The 19,536-nt window shown below is 40.3% G+C and overlaps 3 protein-coding genes across 7 annotated transcripts in view; 1 reads left to right on the forward strand and 2 right to left on the reverse strand.

Moving 5' to 3' along the window:
• Window positions 1-1,559, reverse strand: part of LOC138951663 (ero1-like protein) — a 30,484-nt gene extending 28,925 nt beyond the window's left edge. For 2 of the 4 annotated variants that reach the window (XM_070323206.1, XM_070323205.1), the window contains exon 1: window positions 1,361-1,559. In XM_070323206.1, coding sequence (XP_070179307.1) covers window positions 1,361-1,462 — 102 coding nt within the window. In that variant the 5' untranslated portion in view covers window positions 1,463-1,559. The remainder of the gene's footprint in view (window positions 1-1,360) is intronic. The other 2 variants (XM_070323208.1, XM_070323207.1) reach the window with 1 other exon arrangement.
• A 245-nt stretch (window positions 1,560-1,804) lies between these two features.
• LOC138951668 (protein arginine methyltransferase NDUFAF7, mitochondrial-like) lies at window positions 1,805-13,893 on the forward strand. Its single transcript, XM_070323212.1, has 11 exons — window positions 1,805-1,905; window positions 2,807-2,970; window positions 3,792-3,872; window positions 6,156-6,266; window positions 7,082-7,372; window positions 9,173-9,298; window positions 10,883-11,032; window positions 12,273-12,375; window positions 12,745-12,812; window positions 13,184-13,389; window positions 13,654-13,893. Exons 1-10 carry the CDS (start codon window positions 1,842-1,844, stop codon window positions 13,364-13,366), a joined length of 1,341 nt encoding a protein of 446 aa, XP_070179313.1. The 5' UTR covers window positions 1,805-1,841; the 3' UTR covers window positions 13,367-13,389; window positions 13,654-13,893.
• Window positions 13,894-16,023: 2,130 nt separating this feature from the next.
• Window positions 16,024-19,372, reverse strand: LOC138951669 (B9 domain-containing protein 2-like). 2 transcript variants are annotated; one of them, XM_070323214.1, is made up of 4 exons: window positions 19,034-19,372; window positions 18,216-18,304; window positions 17,561-17,686; window positions 16,024-17,135 (listed from the first exon to the last, which is right to left on the reverse strand). In XM_070323214.1, the coding sequence occupies exons 2-4, from the start codon at window positions 18,301-18,303 to the stop codon at window positions 16,822-16,824; spliced, it is 528 nt and encodes a 175-aa protein (XP_070179315.1). In that variant the 5' UTR covers window position 18,304; window positions 19,034-19,372; the 3' UTR covers window positions 16,024-16,821. The 2 variants fall into 2 exon arrangements, with proteins under 2 accessions (XP_070179315.1, XP_070179314.1); XM_070323213.1 differs by having other exon boundaries at window positions 18,984-19,369.
• Window positions 19,373-19,536: the final 164 nt, after the last annotated feature.

Genomic DNA, 19,536 nt, shown 5'->3' on the forward strand with positions numbered 1-19,536 from the left:
AGTGGTGGTGGTGGTGGTGGGGAGGGGGGGGGGGGTTGAGTGGGACTTTGATGTGTGATTCCTGATTTCCAACATTTTCTTTAGCTGCATTATTTTAGTTATTCATGAGTGGGTGGGTGGAGGGGATGGGCTAGTTCTAACTATGCATTAGATTATAAAATTGTATTCTGTGTAGACCCTTCCACCAGCATCTTAGACCACTCTTTGTACATTTTCTTTTAATAGATGATTGTCATTTGTTTTACCTCATGTCTGCCCTGCGTGTGATGGTGTGATCGTGACTGCTGTAGTGTGGGCGTGTGTGTGTTGGTGTGTATGTCAGTGTATGTGTGGGCGTGTGTGTGTGTGTCAGTGTGTGTGTGGGTGTGTGTGTGTGCGTGATTTTACCAACACTACGCGAAATTCCTTGTGCTTTAAATGTTTTTTAATGTCACTTGGCTCAATAAATACTGTATTCTGTATTCTAGTAATACCGGCATATAATATAATTCGGAATATATTTAAATATATATGATATACACTTTTGAGGAGATTGTTTTTAAATATTTGCCTAGTTATATATGGAGAGAGAGTGGTTTACTTCTTGGTTGGATACCATGGGTTGACAACTCTCGCCATATCTACCTAGACCACTGATGAGACACATTCCTGTCGAAACACGTGTCTGGTCACGGTAGTAAAACAATGGTCTTCCTCTGGACTAGATTTCTCTGTTGATACTCTCTCCCCTCGAGGTAGTAGATTCTCTTTGAAATATCGGTCTTGTCCGAGGAGGGTCTGATTTCCCCAATAGGGCTGTCTGTGAAGGGACACATTTTTCTCTCTCTCTATTTTGCAATGCTAAGAGATTTTTAACAAATTTCAGTAGAAAGTCTCTGCGCATCCTTGATCACTCAATTGCCATTAGAATACAAAAAACAGTATTTTAAGAAGAAATGTATTATATTTAAAGGAGAGTTTCATCCAAGCTATACTGTTTTCTTTACTACAAGTACAACGGGTAGACCTACTTGCCTGCAAGACTCAAAACAAAAACTGAGTCAGTGAGACAGAGCCACTCACTGAGAAACTTCCTTGTCAGTTGTCACTTGAACGTGGTCTGTGTACTGTATGCAGCTGCACTCTCTTCTTTCCTATTTTTTCCTCTCCCTTTTTCATCCACAGACTTCATATTTGACTGTTTATTTCATCCTTTTTAATCCTCTCCAATCCCGAAGCTCATCCAGCTGATGGGACACAAGCTACATTACAGCTTACATCCATGTATAGACGATGGATGTAACACTAACACAATAATAACAGTAAAGTTAACGTGTGCAGTTCGTTAAATTTGTCAACATCAAGCACCTGTACGTCTTACCTTGCAAAAACAGGCATCGGACACTTTATCACTCCAGTTTGTTGTGGTAACACAGTGACACACTAATAGTGGTAGAAGCATCAATCTGGCTGGAGACAACATTTTACAGATTGAAGCAAAACGTCAACATATGAGCGTGCATGCCGGTGCAGCCGTATTTTTGTGATAACGGATGTTTACTAGCTGCGTAATGAAAGATAGGAACTCCTGCAGCACTGAAATATAGTTCTCCACACGTCAGCCCTTGCAAGAAAATGTGTACATATTTATAGACATTGCAGGAAATTGTTGTTGGTACCGTGTGTTAACAGTTCCTTATTCTGTATTTTTCTAAACTTTGATGTGATATTTGAGATCGAAGCGGAAGAATATAGTCCGATAAAATGTTTAGCTGACGTGTCTTCTGTTTGGAAACGAGACTCGGAATTCCCCAATACTTCGGGGTTACCCTTCCGGTGAAGCAGACGCACGTTCTGTCAAGATGACCTGTTTCAAAACGTTGAAGTGCACAAGGCATTTGTCTGTTTATGCAAGATTCTTCAACAGTAATTGACTCAATTCTCTTTTTATTGTGTTGATTATCCTTCTGTGAAATGTGTGGACTTTTTAATGACGAGATAGTGTCTGGGCGTATAATGCCTTTGATGATAATCATGATCGATGATGATCGTTTGGTAACCACCCCTGTTTAGCTATCGTGGCAATCAGCACGTTAGCTGGACAATCTGACGTGTTATGGTTGTTTCAAGCCCACGTGTGTACACATTTCTCTCGTGTGACATAGCACGCACTCAGCCGTTGTGAAATGATGCAACCAAGATATTTGTCTTTCATCATCATCATGGGCATTGAAGTAGTTTTATGTGTAGATGTTGGAACAAGAATTACAAGTACAATTTTGTTTCAGCTTGTATTTGCTTTGTGGAAGAAATCAGCATGAATAAAAGTAAATGGTTTGATTAGGAAGGAAGAGGAGAGGATACAGAAAAATGCACCTGAATATCAGGTGTCCCGGGCCATTTTTGTGATTTAGTGGCCTTATACTGCTTTTTTGTTTGGGGCATTTCACCTGTAAGTGGCTGAGAATGTGGCAGCAGAGTACAGGTGAACAGTGACCACTTTGATTTCAACCAGATTTATGTTCAATGCACAATGATATAGTAATACCCATATGTTTAATCATGCAGATAGAAAACATTCATTCATTCATTTATTAATTGTACAGTTGAAGCTGTCTATAACCATCACACAAGAGACCAACAAAAGTGGTCCTTATAATATATATAGACAAATACGGAAGGTTCATTATGCAGGAAAGCAGTTCGCAGAGTTTCTTTTGGGAGGTCATGATGGGCCGTGGTCGTTACGAAGACAGGTGATCGCCAGGACAGGTTCGACTGTAATATATATATACATTCCTTAATTTATTTTTGTTGTTTTATATAGGTTTAAACTCCAGCACCTGCTGCCTGCAACATGGGAAACGTTTGTCCAGTTCTGCGTCTTCGGACGACAACAAAGTGATGCAGTATCTTCAGGCCCGAATCAAAACCACTGGACCCATCACAGTGGCAGAGTACATGAAAACTGTTCTCACAAGTGCTGATGCTGTAGGTTTTGTGCAGTGGAACCCCCCCTTTTAAGACTTCAAAAGTTCTGAGGAAATTGGGTCTTAAAAAGGAGGGAGTCTTAAAATGGGGGTACAGAGGTTATGAACAGAAAGTCTGAAAAAACGAGGTCTTAAAAAGGAGGGAGTCTTAAACTGGGGGGTTGTAAAAGGGGGTTCCACTGTACTTATTCCCAGGGAAATGTCCATCAAAGTGTTATCCATTGATTATTACCCTTGTTCAGCATCTTGAAGCCAATGTCCCCCATCTCCCATTTACATGACTTGCCCCACATCCCTTCATTATGCAGTGACCCCCCCAAATTTCAGACTTTCAAATGTTTCTGTGTTTAGACTCACTCTTTTTTCAGATCCGATTTTCTTGAATATTTTTTAGGTCTTAAAAGGGAGGTTCCACTGTAATCCTGTTAAAAAATGCATTATATGTATACAGAAGAAGAAAAATGTGTTAACTGTTATACTGTTAGGAGTGACATATTCAAGCACAGGTTGAAATTTTGTTTTTATTGTGACTACGTTTGTTGACTTTAAACGGTTAGATTCATGGGATATAAAGTATATGTTGTGCTTACATACTTAAACCACATACATTGCTTTTATTGTTTTTCTGAAGTACATTTCAACTCATTTAATACACACATTTTCTTTATCCTTACTATTTGCATAACCAATAAAAACAGCATATTAATTTTTCATGTGTCGCGTGAACTTTGTATTTTTGTGTTGACTAAATCAAAAAGTTTGAAGCATGATCATGTCTGTATTTGAATTGCAGCTTAACTTAAACGCCATGGCTTTTTGCAGGGTTACTACATGCACAGAGATGTGTTTGGGAGCAAAGGAGATTTCATAACATCCCCTGAGATTAGTCAGATGTTTGGAGAGGTATGTTTTTTGCTGTTTTACTTTTATTAAACAATGGCGACTGCATGTGAGAGGGAACAATAAAGAGACCAAAAAGCAATGTACTCACGTTAAAATGACGAACACGGAACGAATAACGGCGACGTTTCGACCTAAGGGTCTTCTTCAGGCAAGACCTAAGGGTTTCTTCTAAGGGTCTTCTTCTTCTTCTTCTTCTTCTTCTTCTTCTTCTTCTTCTTCTTCTTTTTTTGAAGAAGACCCTTAGGTCGAAACGTCGCCGTTATTCGTTCCGTGTTCGTCATTTTAACGTGAGTACATTGCTTTTTGGTCTCTTTATTGTTTTACTTTTAGTCAAGTTTTGACTAAATGTTTTAACGTAGAGGGGAATCGAGACGAGGGTCGTGGTGTGTGTGTGTGTGTGTGTAGAGCGATTTAGAGTAAACTACTTGACCGATCTTTATGACATTTTTCATGAGAGTTCCTGGGTATGATATCCCCAGAGGATTTTTTCGATAAATGTCTTTGATGACGTCATATCCGGCATTTTGTAAAAGTTGAGGCAGCACTGTCACACCCTCATTTTTCAATCAAATTGATTGAAATTTTGGCCAAGCAATCTTCGACGAAGGCCGGACTTTGGTATTGCATTTCAGCTTGGAGGCTTACAAATTAATTAATGACTTTGGTCATTAAAAATCTGAAAATTGTAATTAAAATTATTTTTTTATAAAACGATCCATAATTACGTTTATCGTATTCTTCATCATTTTCTGATTCCAAAAACATATAAATATGTTATATTCGGATTAAAAACAAGCTCTGAAAATTAAAAATATAAAAATTATGATTAAAATCAAATTTTCAAAATCGATTTAAAAACAATTTCATCTTATTCCTTGTCCGTTCCTGATTCCAAAAACATATAGATATGATATGTTTGGATTAAAAACACGTTCAGAGAGTTAAAAAGAGTAGAGATAAAGAAAAGCGTGCTATCTTCCTCAGCGCAACCGCTACCGCGCTTTTCTGGATTGTTAATTTCACTGCCTTTGCCACGAGCGGTGGACAGACGATGCTACGAGTGTACGGTCTTACGAAAAAAAATGCAATGCGTTCAGTTTCATTCTGTGAGTTCGACTGAGCTTGACTAAATGTATTTTCGCCTTACGCGACTTGTTTTTATGTTGGGTTGAGGAAAGAAGTTTTATGAACTTTTTTGTTTGTTCAATCCTTTTATCAGCTTTAACTATTTATACATTTCTTTGTTTCTATTTTGTTTTCTTTTGAAATGAGAAAAAGGAAATTGTGGTCATAAGGAAATTGTGCTCATCCCTTTTTTAAATAGAGAAGTAAAGCATTGATCAGTAAAGACATTTTGGTTTGCTTTCTTTAGGATGTTCCTCAAATTGTAGATTTTCATCTCTTTTCTCCTCAACATTTTGATCATGCTATAGTATACTCACGGAATAAAATAACTTAACATGTTTTAAAATTTAATATCTCAAAATCGGAAAAAGTTGCAGGAGAGCGGGGTGGTACGATCATAGAACCATCAATTCCTGAGAAGAGGAAAAAAAACGGAATGTTCTCGGTTGCTTAGTTTTTTCACAATTGGTCCTCAAAGACGCATGGTGTCATTTTGGAGTTTACTAGACTGACGCCTAAGCTTGCCGACGCTGCCGACAGCCAGTGCACGCTGTGTGTGCTGTAAACAGGTAGGCCTGCACTCTTTGACTCTCGGGGCACGTCTACCCGTACTTGAAACCTGCAAAAGGTCTGCTGCTGATCCACGAATATTGCATGAAAGTACTGCCTTTGGTTTGTCCGTTTGTTTGTGAGTGAGAACAACTCACTAACATGTTTCTTTCTCTTTGCCCAAAACTGTCCACTCTGTCTTTCTCTTTCACCATGCCACGAACGTGTGTGAACGATAGACTCGTCGCAATAGGGATGTTGAGAGGAGGGATGACTTATATACTGATGTTGCTAGGAGATTCGGAGTGACCAGGCACTCAGTGCATGCACAGCGCTGTCAAACACACAGTGCTAAGTTTGTACACTCCAAAATGACACCATGCGTCTTTGAGCTCAAATTGCAACAACAAAAAAACGGAACAAGCCAGACTATTCCGGTTTTTTGCCCATAATGAGCAATTGAACAAGCTTTACGTTGGTACAAAAATCACTCCTGTAACTTTTCCCAATTTTGAGATATTACATTTTAAACAATGTTAAGTTATTTTATTCCGTGAGTATACATGTGTATTGTCCCTTCAGAGAAGTGACAACTGTTTTTATTTTTAGATGCTGGGGGTGTGGTGTGTGAACGAATGGCATAACCTGTACCCAGGACAACCTCTTCAGGTGGTAGAGCTTGGACCTGGCAGAGGAACACTTTCTCAGGACCTTATGAGGGTAACTGAGATCTTCTACATTAGAGCAGAAATATGCACAAATGTTAATGGCGTAATATGAGAAATTCACACACTTCTTTAAGCATCTTGTTCTCTGCAAATTTAAGCAATAAGAACATGTGAGTTCAACTACACAAAAATACTCTTTTTGTCTTTTTTTGTGTGTGTGAAGGGTTACAAATAATGTGTAAATAAATCAGCTTTTGAGACTGAATTGTATATGTCGTGCCGAATTCACGGAATTGCCGAATTCGCGGAATCGGCAATAATTTGTGCCCATTTCGCGTAATCAGCAAAACGCTGCCCATTACGCAAAATCGGCAGCGTTTTGCCGAAAATGCGTAAAGGCTCCTAAAATGTGTCCATTTCGCAAAAGCGACAGCCAGTCTCTTACTTGTTGTGTCACCAGAACATTGCATTAACATTGCTTTACCTCCCTACTATGTTTTGTATGGTCTATGTTGGTCTGTGTCGAGCATAACTCCGAAAATGCACGAAAACTACACTTTCTGCAATAACTTGTCATAACTTATCGATTATTGCATTCGAGTATCTAGTTGTCCAAATGTGATGATATCTCAGGTATTTGAGAACTTGAAAACCAAAAAGTGGCTGCCGATCTTGCAAAATGGGCAAATTTTGGAAGCCTTTTCGCGTTTTCGGCAGAACGCTGCCGATTTCGCGCAATGGGCAGCGTTTTACCGATTACGCGAAATAGGCAAAAATGTTGCCGATTCCGCGAAGTCGGCAATTACATGAATTCGGCACGACATATATAAAATACAATATTTCAGTACATCATTTTTTTGGTGACAGGTTTTCTGCCAGTTTGCAGACATGAAAGACAAAGTGTCTTTTCATTTAGTAGAAATCAGCCCAGCACTAAGCCAGATGCAGTCCCAGCTTCTCACAGACAACACAAAACCCACAGATCTCAGCGACTCAGGGCAAGGGACGGATGGTCAAAGCCTTGGTCCTTACCGCCAAGGAACGACCAAATATGGACCACCTATTTCATGGTATCGTGCCCTTGAAGATGTACCCAAGGGGATTTCGTTCTTTGTTGGCCATGAGTTCCTGGATGCTTTGCCAGTACACAAATTTCAGGTGAGTTTTGCTTGCTATGACCTGATTCTTGTACAGTGGAACCCCCCTTTTTTGGGACCCCCCCCCCCCCCGACGGGCGCAGTGGCATGGTGGTAAGACGTTGGCCTCCTAATCAGGAGGTCGTGAGTTCGAATCCCGATCGCTGCCGCCTGGTGGGTTAAGAGTGGAGATTTTTCTGATCTCCCAGGTCAACTTATGTGCAGACCTGCTAGTGACTTGACCCCCTTCGTGTGTACACGCAAGCACAAGACCAAGTGCGCATGGAAAAGATCCTGTAATCCATGTCAGAGTTCGGTGGGTTATGGAAACACGAAAATACCCAGCATGCCTACTCAACGAAAGCGGAGTGAGCTGACTATGCTCTCAGAGTATAGTGTGGGGAACCCAAATGGGCAAACCAGCTCACACGTAACCAGAAATTTCTGGAACGCTGAAGAAGAAGAAGACCCCCCCCCCCCCCCTCCCCAATCTAAGACTCACTCCTTTTAATTAAAGACCTCGTTTTCTCAGACTCTCTGTTCTTAACCTCTGTAAAATTAACCCCATTTCAAGACACCCTCCAGAGGGCGGGGATGTAGCTCAGTCGGTAGCGCGCTGGATTTGTATGCAGTTGGCCGCTGTCAGCGTGAGTTCGTCCCCACGTTCGGCGAGAGATTTATTTCTCAGAGTCCACTTTGTGTGCAGACTCTCCTCAGTGTCCGAACTCCCCCGTGTGTACACGCAAGCACATGACCAAGTGCACACGAAAAAGATCCTGTAGTCCATGTCAGAGTTCGGTGGGTTATAGAAACACGAAAATACCCAGCATGCTTCCTCCGAAAGCGGCGTATGGCTGCCTAAATGGCGGGGTAAAAACGGTCATACACGCAAAAGCCGTGGGAGTTTCAGCCCATGAACGAACAAACAAACAAAGACTCCCTCCTTTTTAAGACTCCCTCCTTTTTAAGACCCGATTTTCTTTGATTTTTGGGGGTCTCCAAAGAGGGGGTTCCACTGTACTATAATTATGTTTGTGTGTTTGAGTTTCACATAATAAAAATCTTTTGCAGGAGCATCGTCAGATATCAGCAGATATATATAATACTAGATGAATACCCGCTTCGCCGGGAAGACGTCGAGCCGAATACCCGGCTGCACCGCACGAAGGAAGGGAGATAAACACGCAAAACACTGGAGAAGAGTAATACCCGGCTTTGCCGGGACAGTGACCTTCTAAAAATAGTATAACGGGAATATGGATTGAGCGTTGTCGACAGTGACCTTCTAAAAATAGAAACGGGAATATGGATTGACGCTGAAAACACTGGAGAAGATAAGGAAGAGTTACTGGGAATGGATCCAGAGAAAAACCAAACTCGGTAGAGCACGTGTTGAAATATCTCATCGGCCAGGATGTGTCCGGGGTGTACCTGAATATGGCCACCAAATTTGAAAGAGATCCATCCAGAACTTTGGCCTTGCATCGCGGACACACACACACACACACACACACACACACACACACACACACACACACACACACACACAAAAGTCATATTTATATATATAGATGGCTATCTTTGGAAAACACTTTTTTTTGTAAACTCAGTTTTACTTAAAATGATTTTTAAAATTTATTTGAGCAACCAAAGCAAAGATGATGTCAAAGATTAATTTAAAAAAAAGTGTGCAACAAACATAACATCTGTAGATTTAATTGCAAGTACATGTGATGCAGAACAGAACAGCTGGTGTTTTTTTACAGAATAATTTTTTGGAAGCACGTTCTGATTTACTTGTATTGATTTTTTGTAATTTCAGAGGACAGAGAAAGGATGGTGTGAAGTGCTTGTTGACTTGAAAAGTTATGAAAATACGGGTGACAAGAAGACTCCATTTCAGTTTGTTCTCTCACCTGGGAGAACACCTGCCACCACATTTCTAAAGGTGAATATTATTAAAGATTATTTAACCACCTTTGTGGCAGTAAGCAGCAGTATATTGCATTTTGACCTAAACATGTTAATGGGAGAGCTATTGCCCATTGCTTTTCAAAGTAATGTTGAAGTTTTGTCCAGTTTTATATAATTAAATAAAATGGCCAAATCAAGAGCTGAGATGAGTATCTTCTGTGGGGAAACAATTATATCCGCAGTGCAGCAGATCTGTCAGTAAAGATAAATCTAGATATCTCCTGATAACTTGGTTTCCACCGTGAGGCCATAATAACAGATGGCCGCGCTTTCAAGTGTGACAGCTGTCAGTACCAGCTTGAAGTATACACTGTACAATGTACTTGCAAAATGAGCTTGGGGTGGGGGTGGGTGGGTGGTTAAGCTAAACACTAGATATTGGAACACTATTGGATGAGGGAAGGGAATTTGCTGGAGGGGTGGGGGTGGGCGGGGGGTGGACTTTAGCTGGTATTTACCAAGTCATTAGTTGTGAAAATTGCTTTTATGTCATAAGTGGTTTCGCATCCAAGTAATTTTCACTGTTGAATTATTTCTATTTACAGAGATAGTTTATTGATGGAAATGATTGTGAGAGGAGGGTTTACACTCAGCAATATGGTGAAATGCAGTCAATACGGTTTATTGCGGTCAAAGAAAAAGTTGTGCTGAATGTGTGTGTGGCGGGGGTCCAAAATGGTTTTATTGCCATAAACAATTTAGTGCATTTACTCTTGGCAACAGATGACAAATTCCACACTCATGTTAGCATAGGACATACAAGTTGTTTTTCTGTAGGTTTTATGAAGCGAGGATATATAGCTAGCAGTAAAGCAGCAGCTGTGAAATTACCAGGGGCTGTGAGAACTGCTAGTGTGGTGTAATATGGCAAATTAAGTAAGGGCTGTCAGTTTGTGCACAACAGTTCCCCCCCCCCCCCCCTATCGCTTTTAAGACCTCCAAAAATCTGAAAAATCTGGTCTTAAAAAGGAGGGAGTCTTAAAATGGGGGTAGATTTATAGAGGCTGTGAATAAGAAGTCAGAGAAAACAGGGTCTTAAAAGGGAGGGAATCTTAAATTCGGAGGTTTTGAAAGGCATGTACATATATAGGCTTTCTGGTTTTGTATTCAGATTTAAGTTAACAACAGTTTGAAATGTAAAAAAAATCAGGTTGTCTATTTCTGCATTTGGTGTTGATAGCTTTTGGAAAATGGAAAAGATCATAAATGTGAAGAAATGCAAATGAGGATGACTCAGCTTTTGGTGGGGTAGGCTAGGGGAGTTGAGGTACATGTAATTGGATGTTTACTTGAACAATTGCAGATGGCAAATTACAGTTTATTCGAATATGAGGTACATTAAAATATTTTGGAACTCCCATTTTTAGACATAACACCCCCCCCCCCCCCCCCCTGAGCAAATCAGATATTGAAAAGAATAGAGCCTTCTAGGGAAAAAAGAATGTTTAAATGAAAGTAATGGAAGCGAAGATGAGAGAAATCGACATTCAGAATAACAGAGCATATAGACATTAAAATTGCTTATTCCTCCCAACGTTCTGATTTACTATTTTTCTAGGTGTCTGACGGTGATTCACGCGATCACATAGAGGTGTGTCCGGAGGCAGGCAAATCTGTGCAGGAGGTGGCAAAACGAATACAGCAACAAGGTGGCTTCGGTCTCTTTATTGATTACGGCCACACGGGGCAAAAGGGGGATACTTTCAGAGTGAGTAGACATGTTTTGCTTGGAGTTGTACGAAAACATAAAAATCCAAAAAAATATACTACTACTGCATCTTGAGAAGAAGGTCATAAGAAAGCATGAGGAAAATTAAGGCACCTGCAAATGTATTGAATTGAATTGTCTACTTTGTGTGAAAAGTTGCGATTTATCAGAATGCTTTTGTTGGTATTTTGGACACTGCATTGATATCAAAACAAACAAGTCGCGTAAGGCGAAATAACAACATTTAGTCAAGCTGTCGAGTTTCGTGAGTCCACCGCCCGTGGCAAAGGCAGTGAAATCGACAAGCCAGAATAGTGCGGTAATGGTCGCGCTGAGCAGGATAACACGCTTTTCTGTATCTCTATTCTTTTTAGCGTACTGAGTTTGTTTTTAATCCAAACATATCATATCTATATGTTTTTGGAATGAGGGACCGACAAGGAATAAGATGAAATTGTTTCTAAATCGATTTCGGACAATTAATTTTAATCATAAATTTCATATTTTTAATTTTCAGAGCTTGTTTGTAATCCAAATATAACATATGTATATGTTTTTGGAATCAGAAAATGACGAAGAGTAAGATGAAATTGTTTTTGATCGTTTAAAAAAAATTAATTTAATGACAAGTTTCTGATTTTTAATGACCAAATTCATTAATTATATTTTAAGCCACCAAGCTGAAATGCAATACCAAAGTCCGGCCTTCGTCGAAGATTGCTTTGCCAAAATTTCAATCAATTTGATTGAAAAATGAGGGTGTGACAGTGCCGCCTCAACTTTTACAAAAAGCCGGATATGACGTCATCAAAGGTATTTATCGAAAAAATTAAAAAAACGTCTGGGGATATCATTCCCAGGAACTCTCATGTAAAATTTCATAAAGATCGGTCCAGTAGTTTAGTCTGAATCGCTCTACACACACACACAGACACACACACACACACCACGACCCTCGTCTCGATTCCCCCTCTATGTTAAAACATTTAGTCAAAACTTGACTAAATGTAAAAAGATTACACAACAGAAACCAGTTTTGGTAAATTGTTGATCAAATTTTCAGCAGCCTGTCGCTGACTTTTTTAGGATGGTAATGACAAGTAAGGAATCATAACTGCATTGATATGTGTGTTTAAAAAAAAAAGTTTATTGGAACGTAGTGCAACATTCAAATTCTGTTAGCGATGAATGAACAATGAGACAAGAACAGAAAGTAGAGAATTCTTCGTGTTTCTGGCAGGCGTTCAAGCAGCATGAGCTTCACGATCCCCTGGTGGAGCCTGGTGCTGCGGACTTGACGGCTGATGTTGACTTTGCATATCTCAAACAGTGTGTTGAAGGAGGTAGTATGCATGTATTCTTGCATCTTAGAAAACAGATCTTTTTGTGGGTATATGTGGGAGAAAAAAATTTCAAACAGCATGCAGAATTGTGATGTAATTTGTTTTAGTCCTTGCCAAGCACAGTATATTTAATGCTTTGTCTGAGGATGGTTTCCATTGAAGAATAGGATTTGAATGAAGAGATGTTTACAACTGGTGTGTTTTTCATGAAAATTGATCTGAAATCACAATGATTCAACTTTTGCATTTGAATTTCTGGTCTGGTTTGCCAGCTTGTTTGAGAAATTATTAGTTAAAATAACAATACTTTTGCAAGTCTCTTTGCAGCAGCTAAATAACAAATCTTTCTTTTCTCTGTACGTGTTACAGTGTCAACATTTGGTCCAATCACGCAGCAGGAGTTCCTAGTCAACATGGGCATTGGAGTTCGGCTACAGGTAAGGAAGCGCTTACCTGTATGTACTTACTGTAGTATGGATATGAGAGAATATCTTAATTCTGTTGTTCAATTCATACTTGTTAACTGTGGTACCTCAGTTTTTTATCCTTAATCCTGGTTGCGTGTGTACATGCATACTGGAAAGAAAATGTCATTGCCACTGTGTAAATTTGTATAAAAATAATCTGTGCAATTCAACACAGACACAAAGCATGTCTACTGGCACTTGCCTGCTTGTTTCTGCTTCATATCCTAACTGAAAATTAGTGCAAGTTATGTAGACATGTATACCCAATGATTTGTTTATTTATTTATGAATTGATTTATAGCACTGCAACCTGGTGACCTTACTTTGTTATTTTTCATTAGATGCTTCTGCAAAGAGCAAAGCAGGAGGACTGGAAGAGTTTGGTGACAGGCTACGATATGCTGACCAACCCAACCAAGATGGGCGAGCGCTTTAAGTTCATGGCTTTGATGAACCCTTCCTTACCAGACTATGTACCAGCAGGCTTCCACACACCCGATTTCTTGAAAACTACTTCAACCTGAAGAGTTCATGAGAAACTATGACAGTACAATCAATCAATCAATCAATGAGTTTTATATCGCGCATATTCCGTGGGTACAGTTCTAGGCGCTCTGCAGTGATGCCGTGTGAGATGAAATTTTATACGGCCAGTAGATTGCAGCCATTTCGGCGCATATTTACCTTTCACGGCCTATTATTCCAAGTCACACGGGTATTGGTAGACAATTATTAACTGTGCCTAAGCAATTTTGCCAGGAAAGACCCTTTTGCCAATCGTGGAATCTTTAACGTGCACACCCAATGTAGTGTACAGAGTTAGGCTGTGTCCTGCATGAAAAGGAGAGAGAACAAAAAGTGTGTGTGTGTGTGTATGAGAGAGAGAGTAAAGGTAAATATAAAAGCGTGGTTTCTGAGACTAACATTATCTATGTTTGCATTTTTGTGTACTGCTCTACTGAACAAAGCTATTTGTGTGTTTTTGTATAACATAGTGTGGTTTTGTCAATTTGTATGAAATAAATGAGTGAAAAAAACCATGGTTTTTTTTATTCCTAATTGTCTAATCAACACTGAGCAGATCTGCAACTACTGTTTAATATAGTTCCTTAGAAATTCACACTAGTCAGAGGTGTTGTTCCAGGTGACAAGTGCTCATTCTAAGTGAGATCATTGTAGCAAAGAGTATTTAGGTGTAGCATAGTTACAACATAGTATGCTACGCTAAAAGCATAACAGTTGGCTACTCTGCCATTTTCATACTCCCTTCTGAATAAGACCTACTTGTTCCAGATTGTTTTAGGTCGTAAAAGAGATGTTTCAGAGGATTATCAGAGGGCCCTGCATCTTTTTGGGTCATACATTGGGTCAACACAACATACTTCTTTTCATAGATGGTTTATTTATAAATACTGATACATTCGTACAATTACAGCATTTACTCATTCCGTTCATTCATCGTAAGGTATTTTACAATTATAACTAATTATGCATTTCACTATGAGAAAAAGGACATTATGTTATAAGATATTACTATTTACACAAATACCATGTCTAAACAGTAGCACTAGAACACCTTCCCAGTATCACCCCAATAAGAAAAATACAAAAGCTATGTTGAGGAATAACCCTGCACATTGAGATTATCAGATATGTATACTGTTCAAAAAAAGAAACGCATAGCTTGTAATATTTGGTTAATTTAGTTATATGGCTACAAGGATATCCACCAAACTGCAGAAAATGTTTATCTGGTCGTCGACCTTTCGTCCATTGCCACAAGTGAGCTCTGCACGTGACGCATGCGTTATCAGTGGCTACAATGTCAAAATTGCTCATTTGGCATGACCACTCGTCATGCTTCAGTGTAATCTCGTGAAACTCGGGGAATATTGAGCTCTCACCATGTCTTCCAAAACCCATAAAAGCGGATTGTTCGCCACAAAGAAATCAGACGACAATTCAGCGACGAAAGATGGCCCGATTGAGCAGAGAAGACCGCCAAATTGCATTGGGTCGTTTACAAGCAGGCCAAAGTCAAAGTGCAATCGCCAGGCACTTCCACGTGTCCCAGAGCACCATCAGTGGACTGTGGGTCAGGTTTCAAGCCACTGGCTCCGTTGCTGACTTGCCACGAGCGGGAAGACCAAGGGCGACAACTGCTGCTCACGACCGCTTCATACGGCTCCGCCACCTCCGGAATCGTTTCCTGTCGGCCTCATCTTCTGTCCAGGCTCTCCCCGGGCCACACCGATTATCGGACCAGACCGTGCGGAACCGCCTGCATGAAGCTGGTTTGAGAGCTCGCAGACCTCACAGAGGAGCTGTCCTCACCCGCCGCCATCGCCAGAACCGAGTGCAGTGGGGCAACCAGCACCTTCGCTGGACCGTCCGGAATCACTGGAGACACGTGTGGTTCAGCGACGAGTCCTACTTCCTGCTCCAGCGACATGATGGTCGGAGGAGGGTCTACCGGAGAGTAAACGAACGTTACGCGCCCAACTGTGTGGATGAGGCACCCGTTCATGGTGGTGGAGGCGTCATGGTGTGGGGGGCGATCAATACCTCTGGAAGGAGCACCCTGGTGCACGTCCAAGGGCGCATAACTGCCCAGCGATACGTGGAGGAAATTCTGCGCCCACACGCCCTTCCTCTTCTGGCTGACCAGGATGCCATATTCCAGCAGGACAACGCTCGCCCGCACACAGCACGACTCACCACCCAGTTCCTCACCGACCACCATGTCCAGGTGCTTCCCTGGCCATCCATGTCGCCAGACATGAACCCGATAGAACACCTCTGGGATGAACTGGACAGACGTGTGCGCAGGCGAGAAGAAGCGCCGGCAAATCACCGCGATCTATTGCAGGCACTTCAGGAGGAGTGGGACACCATCCCACAGCAAGATATCCGGCATCTGATCCAGTCCATGCCCAGAAGGTGCCGGGCAGTTGTTGCTGCTCAAGGCAGTCACACCCCCTACTGACTTGACAGCCTCGGCACCCAATCGTATTGATTGACTGATTGATTTGAAGATGCAAATGAACTGTGTGTGCATTCAACTGTGTCCATACCAAATTTCAAACAAATAATCCAAATATTGGATATTCTATTAATTTTTTCGAAAAATAAAACATTTGGCAAGTAGCAACTATGCGTTTCTTTTTTTGAACAGTATATGTAATGAGGAGAAAGATTTCAAAACGGGCAAAAACACAACCAGCAAAGAAAAGCAAAAAAGGAAAACGAACATTAACATCAGTTTTCAAAATATAACTTTTCAGAATGTGACAAAATAACACATGCATGCTCCTTACAATTACAACCATAAAATTGCTACTAAACAATGCATTACACTGTTTTCTTTGTGTGTGTAGACATGCGTATCCATGAGTCGTTCATGCCCTTGAACTAACCTAAAGACAAAAAACAAAATAACTACACAGAAGCATTGATACGGCATGGATGAACACTGTTAAGTTTCCACTTTTCCTTATATAGATTCTGCACTTATTGCAGTAATCAGTTCAGAATAACAACTGTGGCTGAATTCGATATTGAATGACATAGCAGCATGGTGAATAAAGGGAGAGCATCCTTCACACTACGCTTGATATTCTATCAGATCTGGATTTCATTCAGTGGGAATTTAAGCAACAAGTTAATGATGAAAAGAAAGCTTGTAAACATTCAGTTTGCTAAAAAAAAAAATAAAAAAAAAAAAATTATCTCATAACTTCGTAGAGCCATACGCACGAAAGTATGGCTGCACAGAGAACCAGTTTGCTAAACATGTTTCAACCATTACTCCCTTAGAACCTGGGGCACAAAAGTATGGCTGGACAGAAGATAAGGCAGTGAATAAAACATTTTGAGATATGGTGCCAAAACCAAATCACAACGCTATTTTTTTCCAGCAAATCACCACTTTCCATCCATCAGAGCTGCTGTAGATTTTTGTCCCTCCGGTAATCGAGTGTTAGCATTCAATGCCAAACTTGTCAAAGTTTCTCAAAATGACACCAAGTCGCAGATGAACCTTGCCCATGGCAATAGTGTGCAGACGATAGCGATCAGCACCACTGTATATCAAGTCTGGGTTTTTCAGCTGGGGTCCTCCTCCCAGGAAATGCTGTGAAACGGTTTCCATGAAAGATCCAGTGGGTCTCCATGTTGGGCAGTCGATCTCGTGGGTACCAGGGGATGTAGGGATGTGGCAGAAACCGTAGCCGTAGAGCTCGTTGCGTCCAAACTGGTCCTGGTGCCACACTTGGAAGTGGATTCTTGGCCAGCCTAGAAATGAGTAGACTCGTAATTTACAGAACTGGCATGTTCAACAGTGAAGTTGTGAGATTGGTAAGCATTTACTGGTGATATTTACTGTTGGGTAAATCAAATAGCTTTCCTCCATTGCTAAATGTGAGAACAAAACCAATATTTTGCACATGTTTGAAAATACATGTATTCACCAGTTTTTCCTTATTTGTTTAGTGTTACCAAATGCTCAAGTTATGACAAATTATTACCAAATATTCATACATATGTAGCAGGCAACAGAACACGCGCATTCTTCGTTCCAAAGAACTTTCCTTATTCCTTATCATTTAAAATGTGGCCCCCAAAAAACTGTTCAGTGATGAAATATTTACTCATTCAAAAATAGCCTGGTCAATCACCCATAACAGTAAGTATACAAAATGCAGATCTTATTCACATACCTTGGATTCCCTTTGTAGCAAAGTGAATGTCAATGGGATGACCAAAGAAAGCTGCCTCGTGATTCTGTGGGTTGTCCACCTGTGTCTGCCCTTCTCTCAGTCCTGCCAGGATCTTCCATGCTCCTCCTGAAATCAATATCTAAATTAATACACACAGAATGGAGAAGCTGTACCTAAGAATGAGACTTGTTTCATCCAGGAGTCAGAAATTGTCCAAAAGTTTTAAACCAAAGCCACACTCACAACTCAGCTTTTATCCAGTTTAAAAAGGACAGAGAAATATATGCTCATTATGGTAGCAATATTAAACATCCTAATTCACCAATCGGCAGAGTACTGCCAAAGTATCTACTAGATTACTCAACTTGACTTCACTCCACACTATAGAATATGCACCTACAGAAAATCTTATTCTCACTTTAACTATTTTTCGCTGCACTAACAAAACCATTCCAATTACAGTTTTTCTTTACATCCATAAGTTTCTCAGATCTTTCAATTTCTAATTGTAAATTAACGTGATCTGCTACAAAATGACCACAGACATTGTTAGATAAGCTGACTGCCGAATGGTTGTCGAAGACAACAGAAAAAGCCAGAACTAGTGATCGATGAAGAGTTGAAAGGTCAAAATAACAGCTCTTCTTTCATTTACCTGTGTTAATACCCCATTTGCAGAAAAGGCTATGGTCTGGAAACCCTGAGGCACCAACAATCTGACCTATCACATGAACTTCAGCCATTCTGCAGAAAAAGCAAAAATACACACCATGATCACAGTATCTCATAGTCATAGCAACACACACACTTAGTGCTTACACACACACACAAATGCCTGTGAACACAAACTTACATGCATGAAAGTGTCCATGATCTGTATCACTATCAGTATTCATTTTCAAGTCATCTACAAAAGCTAACTGGTGCAAACCTCATTTGACTAGACTGCATCAGTCATTCGGTGTTCAAGGCTTTTTACTCTATTTGAGTGCCTATTCACCGCTTCAATAGTGATACACACACACCTTTAGTTTAGCAGCAAAATAGAAAGACCTCTAGTCTAGGCAAAATAGTCAGAACTCTAGTCTAAGAGATAATTTGGCAAGCTGGGTCATATTTTTACGGTAAGTGGTTTTGCCGGTTTTGGTTCGTACACGGTACAGTAGTGTAAGTGTGTGTGCTGTCTACTCTTGACATTTTTAGTTCAGGCCGAGCAGCGGTAAGTGGACCGATTACATCTCAGATTATCGTTAAAATGTTCTGTTTCAAAAAATGATAAGTTAAAAAAGAAGATAACATTTTCATTGAATAATCCCGTAGGAGTAGTTTCAAGTTGACGTTAAAACATTCCTAAACAAGTCAGGGCACATAAACATCCACAAAACGCGAAGGCTTATCAGACAATTGCATTACAAATGATTACCTGTCATACGTGGAGTTTCATCAAAAATGTACTTTATGTAGAGGTACTACCTTGGATATTTTCCAAGGGCACGATTTTGCGAATAGCAAGGAAATTTGTTTTCAATAGTTGCCAGGTACGCCAGAAACCATTTGTCTATGTTCTGCTGAAGTGACCCAGTCAAACATTATCGACCAAATTAAGAATTCGCGCCAAATACGAATAAGCCGTATGAGAACAAAGCGTGCGAGTTTTGTGTGTGAACATGTTTTGGGAAGCTCTCTGCAGGAATGGGATAAAAACATTTGATTTTTAATGTGTTTTTTTCTCTCTTGTAACGCGTTATAAACTAGCTGAAGGTCAGAAGCCACGAAACTTTTTCTGTGTCCTCCCCTGACCTTAGGTGTCAATATCTTTTGTACTTTATGCTTGCGTCTTCCCTGCAAGCGGCTGATCATATTGAGATAAGTGTTGTCTAATTAGTAATTGTCTGTGAACGTAACGTTTTGCTTTGTCAATGATTAAACGTTCCACCAACCTTTCTTGTTGTTTTATTCTGAATTTTGGAATGTTG

This window comes from Littorina saxatilis, linkage group LG17 (assembly GCF_037325665.1).
Source record: "Littorina saxatilis isolate snail1 linkage group LG17, US_GU_Lsax_2.0, whole genome shotgun sequence".
In the NCBI taxonomy this organism is placed as follows: Eukaryota; Metazoa; Mollusca; class Gastropoda; order Littorinimorpha; family Littorinidae; genus Littorina; species Littorina saxatilis.